The 15,960-nt window shown below is 45.1% G+C and overlaps 1 protein-coding gene across 1 annotated transcript in view; it reads right to left on the reverse strand.

The window, feature by feature from the left end:
* Positions 1 to 15,960, reverse strand: part of Arsb (arylsulfatase B) — a 177,027-nt gene that overhangs the window by 81,622 nt on the left and 79,445 nt on the right. Inside the window, exon 5 of the mRNA XM_004645744.2 lies at positions 1,845 to 2,088. Within this exon, the coding sequence (XP_004645801.1) occupies positions 1,845 to 2,088 (244 nt within the window). The remainder of the gene's footprint in view (positions 1 to 1,844; positions 2,089 to 15,960) is intronic.

A 15,960-nucleotide genomic window follows, 5' to 3' on the forward strand; every position in this document is an offset into this window, starting at 1 on the left:
TTTATTATATTTACCAGAAGATACCCCTTTTTGTTCATGACAAATGTGTTGTTCTTTCAGTGACTTTTCCCCCTAAGTATGCCTCTAAAGTTTTTAAATTGTTTCATATGTGATCAAGTTGAGATTTTTAAGAACTTCACTTTAAATTTGAAGTACTAGTTCAAAACTATTTTTGAGAAGGGTCAACTGCAAGCAACAGTTAATAAAGGTATTAAGTTGTACTGTATTCAGATTTCTGACATAATGAGGTCAACAATCCTAAGCCTGGTATTATTCAAGGTTCAACTTGAGTAAGGGGAAGAGGCAGTTACTCTTTTTGCTGTTTTATAAACAATCTTTAAAATTTGAGAAAGTCTCCAAGGAAAATCTGGAATTTTGAATTGGGAAGCGATTTACAGAAGATGAGAACACTAATTGATCAGATTTTCCCTGAGGTTTGGAAGAGCTTAAATCTTTGGTAATCTCACCTGCCTTGACAACACTCAGTAGAGAGAAGCTATGAGACTCCTGGTCTGAGAGGCCGAACAGCCTGGCTACATCTTTCCTCTATCTGTCCCTAAACCCAGAGGACTTCAAGAGCTTCTATTTGAGCACTAGCAGCTGTCTTGCTTACTGTTCTCATGGCTGGGACAAAATACTTGACACCCATAACTTAAGGGAGGAAAGGCTGATTTAGCTCAGTCAGTAGGGGTTTCAGTGCCTAGGTGACTGGCTCCAAGGCAGGACGGCATCGCAGAGGGCCATGGCGGAGAAGAAATAGCACGTGGCAGGGCCAGCAGGAAGCAGCGAGCAACCAGCCTGCCGTTCCCTTGCATCCCATCCAGGCTGCCAGTCTTTTGGGTGAGGCTACCCAGAACTACACTAATTCCAACCAGGGGACTAATTTAGTGCCACACGCCATTAATCCCAGCACCACACGTCCATGATTCAGTCAGTTCCAGAAAGCCTCACCTATGAATACATGAGGCTCTGGGACATCTGGATACAAACCATAACAATAGCTGTCACATTTCCTTTGTTTAAAATAATCTCTGGCCAAACCCTGACTTTCTAAAATTGAAGATTTTTTGTTACAGAGAGTACAAAAATATAAGGAATACCCCATGTGTCCAGTATTTTGAGGCTGGTTCCATTATGGTGTGCTCAGAGGTTGAGGACTGTGCCTATGCAGTGATCTGCATGGGTCACTAAGTTCAGCACAGACAGGCATCAGGTAGACAGCAGAAATGAGTGCCTGGGGCTTGTGCAATGAGGCAGGAGTAACAGGGACTTAGAGGGTCAATGCATCATCCACTAAAGGTAGCACCTATGATTCCACTCAGTTGCTGGCCTTGTGGACCCTGGCTCGCTATGTCTTCTTATTTAAAAAATAAACACATTTTATTATATTTGGAAGTAATTTCAAATTTGCAAAATGTTACAAAAATAAGACAGACTGAAAGAGTGCCTTCACCTTGCACCCACATGCTCTTATCACTAATACGAGGCTGCACAGCTGCTCCGGGCTCCCAGTCTAGCACACAGCAAGGTGGGGCCCCCAGTCCCTGCAGGAAGCCAACAGCACATGTGCTCACTTCTCAGCAGAGCAGTCGGCTCCAAGACCTTCCCTACCAACTAAAGGCTGAGGGCAGCCTTACTCTTCATGTAAAGATACACCTGCAATTCCAAATTTCAATTTCAAACTTAAAAAATAGGTAATTAAAGTATCTCTATGGGTATTTCATATCTCAAAAGAGATCATTTTTGTAAGTGGAACTGCAATTTCAACACAAAAGTTATCGTTCTCACCCCTCCTATCAAGGTGCCCTTGGAGCTTCTATTCAAGAGGGCAACATGCACAGTACCTGATGGTTTTCCACACGTCGAAGCCATCCAGGGGCTTGGTGCCGTGAGTGCGGCCCCCCGCCAGCCTCACCAGCGTTGGCAGCCAGTCGGAGATGTGGATGAGCTCCCGGTTCCTCATGCCCTTCTGCTTCAGCAAGGGGCTTGCAACGAAGCCCACCCCTCGGATCCCTCCTTCCCACAGGGTCCATTTTCTGCCTCGAAGGGGCCAGTTGTTGCCTCCAGCCAGGGTCTGCCCTCCGTTGTCTGAAACACAATTGGGCCAAGATGTCAGCATGTGAACACTGCTGGAATCAAAGCAGAGCCAGTTGTGTCAAGCCCTAACAGACATAAAGCTGAAGTTCCAAAGATAATCTTGGGCCTAAATCTCTGATGGTAAGTACTACAGCAAAAGACGCTGCTGGAACCACAGCCACCACGGGCCACCACAACCTCTACAGAAGCATGCCACGGACACCTGGCCAACCAGGCATGGCTGCTACTCCTGTTACTGGTCCTGGAAACCAAGGAGTATTGCTCCAAAATTACTTAATTTTTGGAGATGTTCAGTTTGCTATGACACATGAATTCCCGTGGCAATGCTTTGTTACTCCCAAATTCTCTTATTATCTTTAGAGATTCTGTTCATTGTTTGGGTGGAAAAGGACCTTGCCGACCTTACATACATTTAAGGACAGAAGGGTTCTATATACTTTCTTGTTAAATGGTGTTTGAAGAATACGATGAGAACTTGCCCTCTTCTGTGGAGGATCACCGCGGCAACTCTCCTTGAAGGAGGAGCAATTGTCTCCATTTTGGCTGAACGTGACCCTATTTCCATGTATTGACAGGTACAGAGCTGCTAAGGCTTTTCCTTATCCCTTCACCTGGCTTTAAGCACTGCCTATCAGTCCAGCCAAGGTGCTAATGTGTAGTCTTTGAAGCAAGGCGACAGGGCAGTGTTTCCCCAACCCCCTAGCTCCTAAAACCCACGTGTGAGCTGGGGTGGGATGAAGATCCACACTCCATGCTGTTGGCTGGGATGGAGCCTCAAGATAAGAGGCTATGACTTCCCAGGGCATAAAGATTACACCTCAGAGCTAAAGCACTGACTCTAAAACATTAGCTACTACTTCGACTGTGTCATGCAGATTATCCCTTCTGCATATCCTTCTCTCTGCATATTGCAGAGATGATTTCAGAGCTCCTGCCCAGCCCAGCTCGCAGCACTCACCTACTTCCTGCTATTCTCACAGTTACTATCCTCAAGCCACTCCCTTTTCCACAAATTAATAACTCCCAGGGTTAGCCCTGAGTGAGGCCTTTGTTCTGGTTAGTCATCACTGTAACTGGACTTAGGACCCCCTGACTCTCCATAACTACAAATATGCCTTAGTGTCTTTACTCTCACCATGAGTTATATGACAAGTGGTGCATAAAAATTAACTTGCTAGAATTCCAAGAACTTTTCCATGAGATTACAAATATAAACTCCCTGGGCCATGATGAGGACTGGGAAGGGATCTCTATACTCTCCCCCTAGACTCAGTCTGCCACCACACAGACAGAACCAGGGTCCAGCATGGGACGCTTGTGATGTAGGACCTCTCGCTTTGCCACCAACAGGGCCACTGAACAAAGAGCCCCTGCTAGCGCCTGGGCCAAGCCATCACCAGGGGCTCATGCACCCAAGTGTAACTCAGTAGAACACAGGGGAAGAGTGTGGGGGGGGAGGAAAACTCCAAGTGAGTTTCAGCTCAGGATGTACAGCTCCTGAGTTAGGGCAGCAGACCTTTACTACTCTTCCTGAAAGACTTTCTAGCATTGAAACTGGTGACTGAATTCACCTGGCACTTTCTGGTGATCTGAGCACTAAGCGTAAAAGGTAAAGACTTCTCCAGGGTTTATAAACATCTCTGTAAACTCAGATTTGTGTGTAAATTCTTCCCTTCTTGACAAGGTGGCAACAGAAAACTCTGTGAAAGGCAGAGGCTGGGAAGCAAAGGAGGTTTCTCTTTCAAGACCACAGAGCAGACAAAGACACTGGTGAAGTAGAGCAAGAACTAGGTCACTGATTACAGCCAGCATCTGCCCAGCCAGCAACGGCTCAGAGCTCCACGTCAGGCCAGGACTGTGGGAAATAAGCTGTTGTTCTTGTACACAGAGTGTGTGGAATTTCGTCACCTTCAAAAGCCTCATCCATGCACTTAGGTAACTTTAGGGACAACACACTTAGGTGACTTTAGGGACACATTTTAAATAAAGCATAAAATAACTCTCGTGTGTATCTTGTATGCTTATGTATATTAGTTATCTTTAAATAACTTTTGTGTGCTTTATGGTTTGTGTCTAGATGTCTCCCTAAAGCCTCATGTAGTCACGGGTGGGCTTCTAGAGTTCATGATTAATTCATGCTCCAATGCTGGGGTTATGAGTATGAGTGCTACATCCGCCACCCGCCACCTACCCTGGGGCGGGCAGCCTGCATACAATAAAAGGGAAAGAGGCCACCTCTCTGCTGCTCCTCCTTTTTGGCTCTTGCTACTTCTGCAGTTTTCCTGTGGCCATGAACTGTTGCTCTCTGCCTTGGTGCCAGCTGATTATGGACCAAAACCTCTACAAACCTTTCCTTCCATAATTTTGGGTGTCAGGTATTTTGAATCAGCAATGAGAGAAAAGTAACCAAGACAAAATTTGATACCAGACAAGTGGGGTCATTGCTGTGACCATGTGGTTCTAGAGCCTTTGGAAGTGGCAGGTCTGGGCTTATACAACAGCCTGCCTAGTCATCATGGCAGTGAGTCAGTATAGCGTGGGGACCCTAAACCAAAGATAAACCACTCCTATGTTGATTTCCGTGTCCCCCTCCCTCATTAACCTTGAGTTTCCTTTTGTTTTTCATCTGCGCCAAGCCTTCCCCAATCAGCATCGGTTTGGACACTATACTGCCCATGTAAACTCCACCTCCAGTCCAACCCGATAAAAAACACCGTTCCCACTTCCTCCCTCAACTGTCCTTGCTGAGCAGTAAAAGATTTCTTTACTTTTTTCCCATGCTTCTCTTTCATGCCAGATGAAGGAACCTATAGGAACTGCTTGGAAATGTTTGGACATTTCACTGAAAGAGAAGCACTGGAATATCTCAGGCTGTTCTGTAGGGGAGATTCTGTTCAAAGCTCAGAAGAGCAGAAGTGTGGACAGAAACCCAGCTAGTAAAACTGGGCTTGGGCAGTTTCTGCTGGGAAGAAGGACTACATCGAGTGCTGGACTCCTGATAACACTGTTATGGCTTGGCAGAAAGTTTGTCTGTATTTTGCTCATGTCCAGAGATTTTGCTTGACACTAAGATTAAGGGTGGCAGACTGATTAATCTGGCAGAAGAAATTTCAAGGCAGTTACATGTTGAAGTGGTGGTATGGCTATTGTTGGGGGCTTTTTGCCAAATTTATATTGAGAATCAAGAGTAAAGAGCCCAGCAGGATGATTTAAAACATTGTAAGTTGGGCCAGAAAGCCAGCTCCAGTGAAGCTGTGCAAAGATAGAGCTGAAGAAATCTCCACTGCTGAGAAGGAGCAAGAGAATAGAAAAGATGGCCTGAGAGCATTACAAGAAGCAGCAAGTCTCAACCCTCTGCTTCTTCACACCTGCAAAAGTGAAAGACTTTGCTTTGAGGAGAAAGCTGCAGAGTGCCATATTCCAGAATGGTGGTGGCATAGAGAATTTATTTCTCAGAATCTGGTTCAGAGTGCTCCATGATCCAGGCACTCAACCCCTACATCTGTGAGAGGAAAGCTTGGCTACTGCTCCAGCTGACAGCAGACCCTGGCATTCTCCATATAGTGTGGATTTTGGCACATGCAGAATACAAGAGTTCTGAGGTTAAGAAGGCTTTCTACTAGATTTCAGAAGGGAGTTCAGGCAGTGTGCCCCTGGGAGGAAAGTGTGTGAAGCTGTGAGAAGCCTAAAGTGCAGTAGAGACCCCAGAAGTTTGGAAAAGACAGGAATGTGGATCATCTAAGGAAAGCTGTAAGGAAGGAGCAAAGCAGGTGTGAGAGAGAAGCCATGGAGCTACAATCACTAGAAGTGTCACAGAGGAGGAGGCACGTGGAGCTTACAATTTGCCAGATTGCCTTGGATACTGAATGTGGAACTACAGGATTTAACGTTTGCCCTGCTGAATTTTGGACTTGCTTTGGTTCCGGTACTTGGTATCCCTGTTTGTATCTTTTGGAATGATAATATTCATCTTGTGCCATTAAATGTTGGAAATGTTTAACTTTCTTTTCATTTATACAGGGGCTCACAGCTAACAGTTTGCCTTAGGCAGGGTCAGAGGTATAGTTCAGTGTCAAAGGCAAGGTAATGAGTTTGATTCTCGGTATAAAAAAAAAAAAAAGAGTTTGTCTTAGATCTCAGAGAAGACTTGTGACTTGGACTTCCCAAAAATGCTGAAACTGTTAGGACTTTAGCAACTCTTAGAACTGGACTAAAATGCCTTTTTCATGAAAGGATATACATGAGTCTTTGGGGGGGGGAAGCAGGGTGGAATGTTATGGCTTGTGTCTAGATGTCCCCCAAAGCCTCATATAGTCATGGGGCAGGCTTCTAGAGTGTATATTAAACTTAAAACAAACAAACAAAAAAATCACCACAGTTGTCCAAATGAGCCATGTGAGGGTGTCCAACAGACCTGCACTACAGAATGTCATACTGTCGTCCCTTCAGATCTCTAGGGCATGCATTCCAAGTGGATACCAGAACCTTCAATAATCTGAGCCTTGCATATATATTATGTTCCTTCTTATATATTCACGCCTACAGTAAAGTGAAACATGTACGTTAGGCACAGTAGGACATTAACAATACAACAGAGCAATTATCTTATGACCAGTTACACAGAGAGTGGCACAGAGCTAGGTGCCAATGGCCACAGCTACTCTAGAGGTTAAAGAAGAAAACTTCAACCCAAGGAGTTCAAGGCCAGCTTGAGCATAGCAAACCTCAACTCAAAAAAATAAATAAATAAATAAATAAATAAAAGAAAAGGAAAAAAAGTCTTTCTTTCAAAATATCTTACTGTGCTGTATGCTGGCCAAAGAGATGATTCATATCTAGGCAGGTCTGAGCAGGATAGCCCAAGATGTCATCACCCTACACAACTGGAATCTTACGAGTTGTTTATTTTTGGAATTTTCCATTTAATATTTTTGGACCATGGTTGATTGCAGGTAACTGAAACCATGCAAAGTGTAGTTTCACTACAGCTAGGGAGAGACCTCTGCATAGAAGGTAGTGCACTTGGGAGGAGGGAGAAGTGACACTGGTGAGCTTCACCTGCACACTGGCCACCACTTGGACCACTCGCATCACTCCCAGGGCCTGGGACTTGTCACAGCCGAAACTGAAAACTGAGGCTGGTCACTCACTGCAGCCAGGACCAAGAGGCCACTTCAGCTTCCTCCTCTTCAATCTGGAGATAAGAATCCCTCATCTGTGTATTAGGGTAAGAATAAGTGACACCATCTGCAATCAGTTGTGGCAGGGCACCTGGGTAACCTATGTGCTCCATCGTAGGGACTACTGTATCTAAAGTTTATGGCAACCCAAGTAGTACAGTCTTATAACCATTCTGTAGTTAAAGAAGTGAGTTTGAAGAGTCTGCACAGCTAAATGGATTGCAGTCAGGTTTGGTGACAGCCCAGCCCTGCGGCTGCAGCGCCACACCCTGGGTCCCTAGTGCAGAGCACACTCACACACAGGGCCACACAGCACCAGAGCTGTGGCCAGCCCCAGCCATAAGCACACTCTTTCCCTTTCTTATTTCAGGTTGAAGGTGATGCCTTCTGGGGCTGTCAGGGAGGAAATCGAAGCTGAGCTGCCAAGGAGGCTCTGACCAAGCCTCCAATCACACAGCCCCACGGTTCCTGTGTCCCTAAAGGGGCAGGGCGAAGCATTAAGGCAGGATGAGATGAAGGCAAGCCTTTGCTTGTTTGTGTGGTTTTTGAGACAATGTCTCACCATGTAGTCCAGGCTGGCCTCAACTGTGCAGTGATCCTCCTGCCTCTGCCTCCTGGGGCTGCGATTACAGGCATGTGCCATCATGCATGGCTAGTGGGCATGCTTGTTCAGGGTGGGCTGCGTGGTGACTGAGCTCAGCATCTAGTATCATACACTTCTGTGAGCCTTCCTCACATGTCACTGCAGATTTTCTTCACCCACCTGGCTTATGAAACACACATTCATCTCATATTCAATACTCCTCAGTCTCAGGTGCCTAAAACAACACATAAAACTTCAAGCAATGCCCTTCATGAGAGTCAAAACTTCACGATACCTCCAAGGCTGAGGTAGCGCTGTTCTCCCTCTGCTGCCTGGATGCCATAAGTGACATCAGCTCTGAGCCATAGAAGGCAGCCGCTGTCACTGTTTAGAGCAGACATGCCGCCTTGCCATATTATATAATGTCTCCTTCAGCTTCATATATTTCTTTGTGCTCACTAAAAAGTATTAGATGACAATAGAAATAAGGGAGGAGAAGATAGGGAAAGGGCAGCTAGTAAGAAGAGTCCCTCAGTTCTGCCTCAGAAGGGGAAATTCTCCGGGCTGTAAGCATTTGAGCACGGCTGCTACACAGGCACTGAAAGGGCACCACAAGGGCAGGGCTGCTTTTACGATTAGTCCTGAGTGATTTTTTGCCATTAGCAGTGACAAGCGATTCTATCATCTGCTGTCCATTTGGCTTCCTCCACCATTTTTTCAAGTACTTGGAAATAAAGCACTGTCTAGGGACACACTGGAAACTTCTCTGACCCCCAGCAGGTACACATGTGGTTGTGGGAAGGGGACAGCTCAGACTCCCCTACAGAGGCCAACCTGGTACTCATCAACAAAGGGGCAGAATCCACCTCATCTGGCATTACTTGGCCAAATATCTGAGAAATAAGATGCTGTCCTTCAGTTCTAGGACATGCTGCTAGGTATTTCATGGAGTTCAAGACAAAGCTCACCAGACTAACAGTAAGAATAAGTTCAGCTGGGCAAAGGGGCACACACTTGTCACCTGAGCTTCTCCAGATTCAGAGGCAGGAGCAAATACAAGGGTAGCCTAGGCAACTCAGTGAGACCTTAACTCAAAATAAGTTTTATTTTAAAGGGCCAGGAATGTAGTTCAGTGGTAGAGTGCTTTCCTAGCATGTGCAGGACCCTGGGTTTAATCCCCTTTACCATAAAAACAACCAAACAATATGCTCACTTGAATCAAAGTAGAAAAGGTAATGTCCTATGTTCCTCATTTAAGTGTGATATATATTCAAATTTTAAAAAGATAATGGAATCACCACAAATTTCAACATGTTTCTTTTCATACTTTTGATTTTTTTAAAGTAGAGATACACTTTTTCTCATTAAGAATCTTGTTTCAAGAGAAAATTTAGTTTCACTTTCTGACTTATAAAAATACCTTCCAAATCAAAATAAGATGACTCCAGCTAGTGGAGAAACGATGAAGACTTTCTGCAGGAAAAGTTTTCTCAGTTAATGCTTTGGCAGGGGGAGCAAACCTAATTATAAAACGTTTGCTGTCTAGAAATGTCAAAATAAAACAAATGTTGCCTCAGGCAGATTGTAAATCTCACTTTATTATTCATTACTGAGCAAAAAATAACTGTCAAAAAGTCATGGAAAAATACTCGCTAGCCAAAAATCTGAACAAAGCACATTAAGTCTATGACAAAGAAGTTCCATCCCTATCCAGCTGATAAAAATTAAAATGAAAGCATGACAACAACATTAATTCCCAGGGCCACGCCCCTAAACAATTCCATGCTGCACTTGGCTGTGGAAGGAGACCCTAAACCATCAGCATGGATTCCTGCCTCAGTGCTCCTGCTGCTTGATCCCGGGCCCCCCAAAGCCTCCTCTGCCTTGACTCGGGCTAAAAGAGCGAAGCAAGGCAGGCTCAGCAGCCTTGGGACAGGGCCTGGCCTTCTCATTGGATGGACGGATAGAAGGACGGACAATTGGATGGATGGATGGATGGATGAATGGATGAATGGATGGGCAGGCAACATCACATCCACCTGGGCCCCAGAGCACAGATTTCCTTCACTACACTGCCACCTATGAGCCCCAAACCAATCAGGTCACATCCATGTTTAAATAACCGACTGCTTTCCAACAACTAGAATCCTTCATATCTGGTCCCAATCTATTTGGGGCATCAACATTCACTGTCCTTCCCCTATAAAAAGTGCCTGGTGCCCAGTCATGTAGAACTAAACCCTGTGTGTTTAGAATACATAAGTCCCTTCATGCTAATGTTACCCTTGTGCATGTCAGCTCCCTCATCTAAAATGTCCTTCCCCTTCCTTCCTGCCTAACTTCACTTTAAGCTCTGGGTGGAATGTCACATCTTCTGTGAACCTGTTGCTTAGTGGCCCACAGAACTCCTCCTGCACTTATCTCTGCCTGTTGCTAAGGAGTTGTCTATGGTTTTGTCTTCCCTGTAACTCAGTTTCTCAAGGCAAGAATAATGCCTCATTGTTTATGTTCAAGAGACATAGCTCAGGACCTTCCAAAGAGAAGGGCTCAATGACTTGGGGTGGGGCTAGGAAGAAAAAGCAGGGAAAAAGCCACACACTAAAACAAAGGTTGAAGACACTCAGTATTACCTTTGGCTGCCATGTAGCTCTTTCTGAGTCTTCTGCCGTCCTAAGATCTTGACTTTTAGGAGGTTAACAGACAGACGCTGCTCAGTCTATAGAATACTGGCAAGGGGACTGCAGGACTCTGGTGAGTATTTAAGCAAATACAAAACCCAAAAATGACAGTATGGCCTGGTTAGTTCTGCTAAGTCGAAGGGGCCAATTCAAGAGCAGACGAGACAGTGCTGAGCCTGGCCAGAGGAAAGCACTCACATACTCATTCACAATCTGTTTAACCCCACTGAGTACCAGAACTCTGGGGAGATGGTGCTTATAGGACAAGCAGGGCCTGCTTTCCTGTAAGATGAATCAGAGAGGGAGACACAGTCTTTCCATTCCTAGGAGACAGGGACCAGGCCTGTTATGGAACTGAAGCAAGAATGAAAGAGCAGAGAGCCAAGCCTGGCAAAGAGTACTAGAGGGCCCAGGCCTGGGGCAGTGCATATTAGCAAGCCAGGGCCCTGAGTCAGGATCTGTTCTTCATTAAAGACCAAACCCACCCAGAGTACTGGGATTTGAACCCAGGGCCTTTACACTTTGTACTATTTTTTTGAGGCAGGATCTTGCAAAGCCACCAAGTCGATTGGGCAGTCCTCCTGCCCAAGGCTCCCAGAGTGTTGAGTACAGGTGTGCACCACTGTGTCTGACCAACCCTATTCTTAAAAACACTCTGTGGTCAGGAGGTAAGGAATACCTAAGCTGAATGATCACTAGATAGATAGTGATGTCTACGTGTTTTATGACAGCTGTCACTCTTCATCATGCCCTTTTCCTCATTACTCATTTTCCTGAAATGTATGCAGGTGACGGGAATGAAGCACTGGGTTCAAGGAAGTTATTCAAAGTCTGAGCTTAAGTTTCTTCATTTGAAAAATGAAGACAAGGGCCAGCCAGATAGCTCAGTGGAAAAACAACAACAAAAAGAAAACAGATAGCACAGACTAAAGTGCCTGCTTAGGCAGGCGCAGGGACTGGGGTTCAATCCCTGGCATGCTATGTCACCCCTGCTCCCGGGGTACAATGAGATGGCAATTGAGACTGGGCATGGTGGTACGTGTCTGTAATCCCAGCATTTGGGAGTCTGAAAACAGGAGGATCACCAATCTATGTAGTGAGACCCTGTACATCCTGTACTAAATGCATAAAAAGAAAAATGAGGATAGCAACATCCATCTTAATAAGTAGTGCCTAGCCTAAAAGTGGCACTCAGGATGTGTTAGTTATTATCAAAGACAGTGGTCACAAGGACCAGCAAACTGTGCCTGTCTGGAGAGTTAACTAAACAGATTCCTGATTACGGTATCACAGCCGACCCCCCGACCCAAGCTTAGAGCTTTCTGGGTCACATTCTCTCTTCTAAGAGTCATAAAAACACAATGAATTATGATGGATTTTGCTATTACTGGAGGAGCCCCAGGATGATTTTTCCTTTCTGTTTCCATGAGTTTAAATAAAGGACATCTGTTATCAAAGAAAGAAGTTCAATGGTAACAGCCCAGGATTTCAAACTGAGCACCAGAAACTGCATGTTTGTTCAGACATTCATCTGAGTGTGGGCAGAGGTTAAAAATGGCTTGCAGAAGTCAAGGCAGATAAGCACCCCAACCTTCAGCTCACGAGACACAAATCAGACTCTTCACTTTGAAGAACAGCCCGGCAGGCGAAGGCTGTGACTGAGCCGGCAGGGGAGTGGTGGGGGTGGGGTACGGGGTGGAGTTGGCAGACACACACCAAAAACTGATGAAGTTACCCAGAGTGGAAGATAAAGGAGGATGGATGCAGAGAAAGTCCGACACAGAGAATGGTGAGGATTCAAAGAGATTATAAAGGGTTACAGTAAAAGATTTTTTTTTTTCTTTTCATGGGGCCTGTGTCACTGCTTATAATGAAGAGATTCCAGAGAGATTTTATCTCTCCTCTGAAATGCATTAAGGGTGAAAAGACTAGAAAGTTTGTTGAAAGACTGAAAACATTTGTTCTCTATAACAGAACTGGGAACTGGAAAAGTGTTCTAATTTATTACATACTGATAGGCAAATAACGTTTTTCTGCAACACAGGTAGTCACAGATCTTGGAGATGCTTAGTTAAGAACACAATGTTCTGAATTGCTCTCACTTAGAAAGTATGAGTACAGGGCCAGTGAGATAGCTCAGTGGACTAAGCGCCTGCGTAGGTAAAGGGACTGGGGTTTGATCCCCAGCACCAGATGTCCCCCCTTGGGTGTACTGAGATGGCCACCAAGACTGGGTGTGGTGGTGCATGCCTGTAATCCCAGAGCTGGAGAAGTTGAAAACGGGAAGATCACTAGGAGTCCAAGCTGCATAGTGAGACCGACCCTGTACCAAATACATACATACGTACAGAAAAAAAGAAAGAAAAAATAAAACTAGGTTTCATCTTCATACTTTGTATTCCCCTACTAAATAGCATAGTATGATCATATTTGGGCAAGCAGAAGCACTAAGTGTTAGCTACAATAGTCCTTGCTGTTCCTGCAGTTTGATCTTGCAAGAATGACATTTTTACTAGTTTCAGGGCATACTAAATATTTCTTGCAACCTGAAATGGTATTATAGTTTATGCACAAATTATCCACCCCCTCTTCCAGAACTAAAATTCATTTAAGGAGGTTAGATAATTTTTTAACTATACAGGCATTTATTCTTCAGTAATGCCAAACTGAAAAGAAATAGGTGAAAAAATTCCTCACATACGAGAGTCTGGCAAATTCAGGAACAGCATAAAGAAAGGTGAAAATGCTGTCATAAGAAAAAGAGGAAGGGTGGTTTCACAACATGGCCAAAAAGATCAAAGTAGAGGTGAGAAATTTTTCAGAGAGGTGCTAAACCAGAGAGAGCTGACATGTTCTATTTGGGCAAGCATCAACTCTTTGAATTTGTCTTTGTTTCCAAATAAATAATACAACTTAAGTATTCTAATTTGACTCACTGATTTTTAATGATACAACTTCAATGCTTAACATTTTATGGAATTTGTACTTCTTAAGTACTGTAGTAAAGTATGTTTTTAGAGTCACTTAGAAAAATCAATAAAGCTAATTGAGTGGACAGTTTTGCTTCCCAGAGTACTTCTCTGAAGTTTTGCCAAACACTAAAGAATGTTTCAGTTCTCAGGTGTTTAGTTAATGCTAGGAAAGGCAGGCAAACACCTCAGAACCCTGGCACGTGCCATGCTGAAAAACAATGGAAGAAGGAAATATTCCACCGCAGACATACCAAAAACACCTCAGTATATCCAAATGCAAAGTGTTTTGATAAAGAACTTCAAATACTGAATGCACACTTGGTAAAGTATAAGAAAAAGTTTTGCTCCATGTTCACAGATGATCCTTGGTCCTGGGCCAGAGGACAACGAACTCTGGGTCCCTGGACTCCTGGACTCCTGGCCACGTGACCTGGCAGCACCTTTCAGACTAGGGTGTTTGCAGTAAGAGTAAGGGCTATCTGGGTGACACTAGAAGACTACACTGAAGATAGCCAGTGTAGCAACAGCTCCAGGGAAGAGAAGGTAGGAGGCCGCCAGAACCTGGTGCCTAACACAAGGCAAGCTGCAAAGCACAGCAGGAAACAGAAGGATGTAAACAGCCACGGATCAGGATAAAAACAAGACAAAACAACAAACAAAGCAAAATAATATCCCCAAGTAACCATAACAGGTGCACAAAGTCCATGCGATCCCAGACTTGTTTGATGCCTATTTAGTTCCAGACATGATTCTAATAATATGTACAGTGTCTGGCTCCCTAATTTCCTAGCAGGCTCAAAGTTGTGAATTAAGGAGACACATACTCTGAAGATGGTCCCTTGTAGAAAAAGAAAAAGAAAAACACTAATTTTAAAGGTAAACCACAAACTATACCTGTTTTCCTGATATTAAGTTTTTTACTCTGATGTATACTAAGATATTACAGTATGAAGCATATTCTAGTAGAAAAATAAAATAATGGCCCTATATCATTAAGACAGGATCAGGGTGTATCTGGAAAAACATGACATTCCATATTCATGCCACCAATCCTACCTCTGTCAACATGATGTGACTGCTTTCACCTATCTCTTCCAACAGAGGCAATACTCAAAAGTGCATGAAGGCTTTTACCCTCCTGATAGAAAGTAAGACTTAGAGACCAAGAGAGAAAATGATTACAAGTTAAACAAGATGCCTCATGTGCCTTTCGTGTCCACTGGAATGACGACCCCGGAGAGTGAATAAGACTTCCCTCAGTTGTGCCATGCAGGAGGCAGGCACGCTCTGGGTTTTGCAGAAGCACTGCAGACAGAGTCAGCAGATGGAGAAGATTTACACTTGGCTTAGACAATCATTCCAAGCTGGTCAGCAGGAGGAGGAGATGGTCAGGAAACAAAGAAGACACAGATGGGTCCTTAAGAAGATACCATGGGTTCTGCCCCCAAGACCACAGCCCCAGGTAGAAGAAGGCAAGATGGCTGCGGGGATCTGGAGCAGAGGAAACTGAGACCCACCCCTGGAAGAGCTGGGGCAGACGAGGGATAAACATGCTGTGGTGGCAGCAGGTGACCACAGCTGTGTGTGAGGTCAGAAGTGGCTCAGAGACCCTCCCACTGCAGGGTGGATGAGGCCAGGCCCACGGATGGATGCTCCCTGTCTGCAGCTGAGAAGAGCACCAATGTGGCCCAAAGATGGCCCAGTCTCTGTGGGCAAGGGGCTGCAGTGGGACCTGGAGAGAAATAGGAACACACAGAGCCCAGGAGGGAGGATGGCTCCAGGCCACGTGCTGCTCTCTGCTGTGACTCTGGCTCCACAGATCAAGGCCAGGATACCACAGAGCTCACAAATTAAGTGGGGTGACCTGCACTGACCGAAACCATCTTGTACTGCTGAAAGAGCCTCACACATTGGCGAGCTTACAACACACAAAGCTTTGCCTGGTTTGTAATCCTGGAGGCTGTGAGGTCCAGGAGAACTCAGTATCAGGGACAGATTGTGCTGAGCAATCCTACAGCAGAGGTAAGTGGGCAAAGGACATGGCAAGAGAACTTCGGTAACAAGGCCCGCAGCAGCCACACGCCACCCGTGCAGGTGGAGCCCTCTCAGCCAGTCGCGGGGCCTCAACTCTTGTTACTGTTACAATTACGTTACACTGTCACGGCAGTCTCAGTGTCCCGAATCAGTTCAACATGATTGCCTCTCATGATCACTCTGACTCTGGGGAAGTCAGCAGTTATAGAGTGCCAGATTGGGGGGCAGGGGGCATGCAGACACCCGTAATGTTTTTACAAGCCTGACTTTCCTTTGGATGAGATTCAGCAGCAGCCTTCACATTACTTTTGATCATACCTGATGAAGGAAGACTCCCAGAACTATTGCAAAAATTGGCGGGAATGACGGGTGAATGTACTCGAAGTGACTGCTCTAAATGTGGTAGGTTTGGGACA

Source organism: Octodon degus, unplaced genomic scaffold, assembly GCF_000260255.1.
Source record: "Octodon degus isolate 3935 unplaced genomic scaffold, OctDeg1.0 scaffold00238, whole genome shotgun sequence".
NCBI lineage: Eukaryota > Metazoa > Chordata > Mammalia > Rodentia > Octodontidae > Octodon > Octodon degus.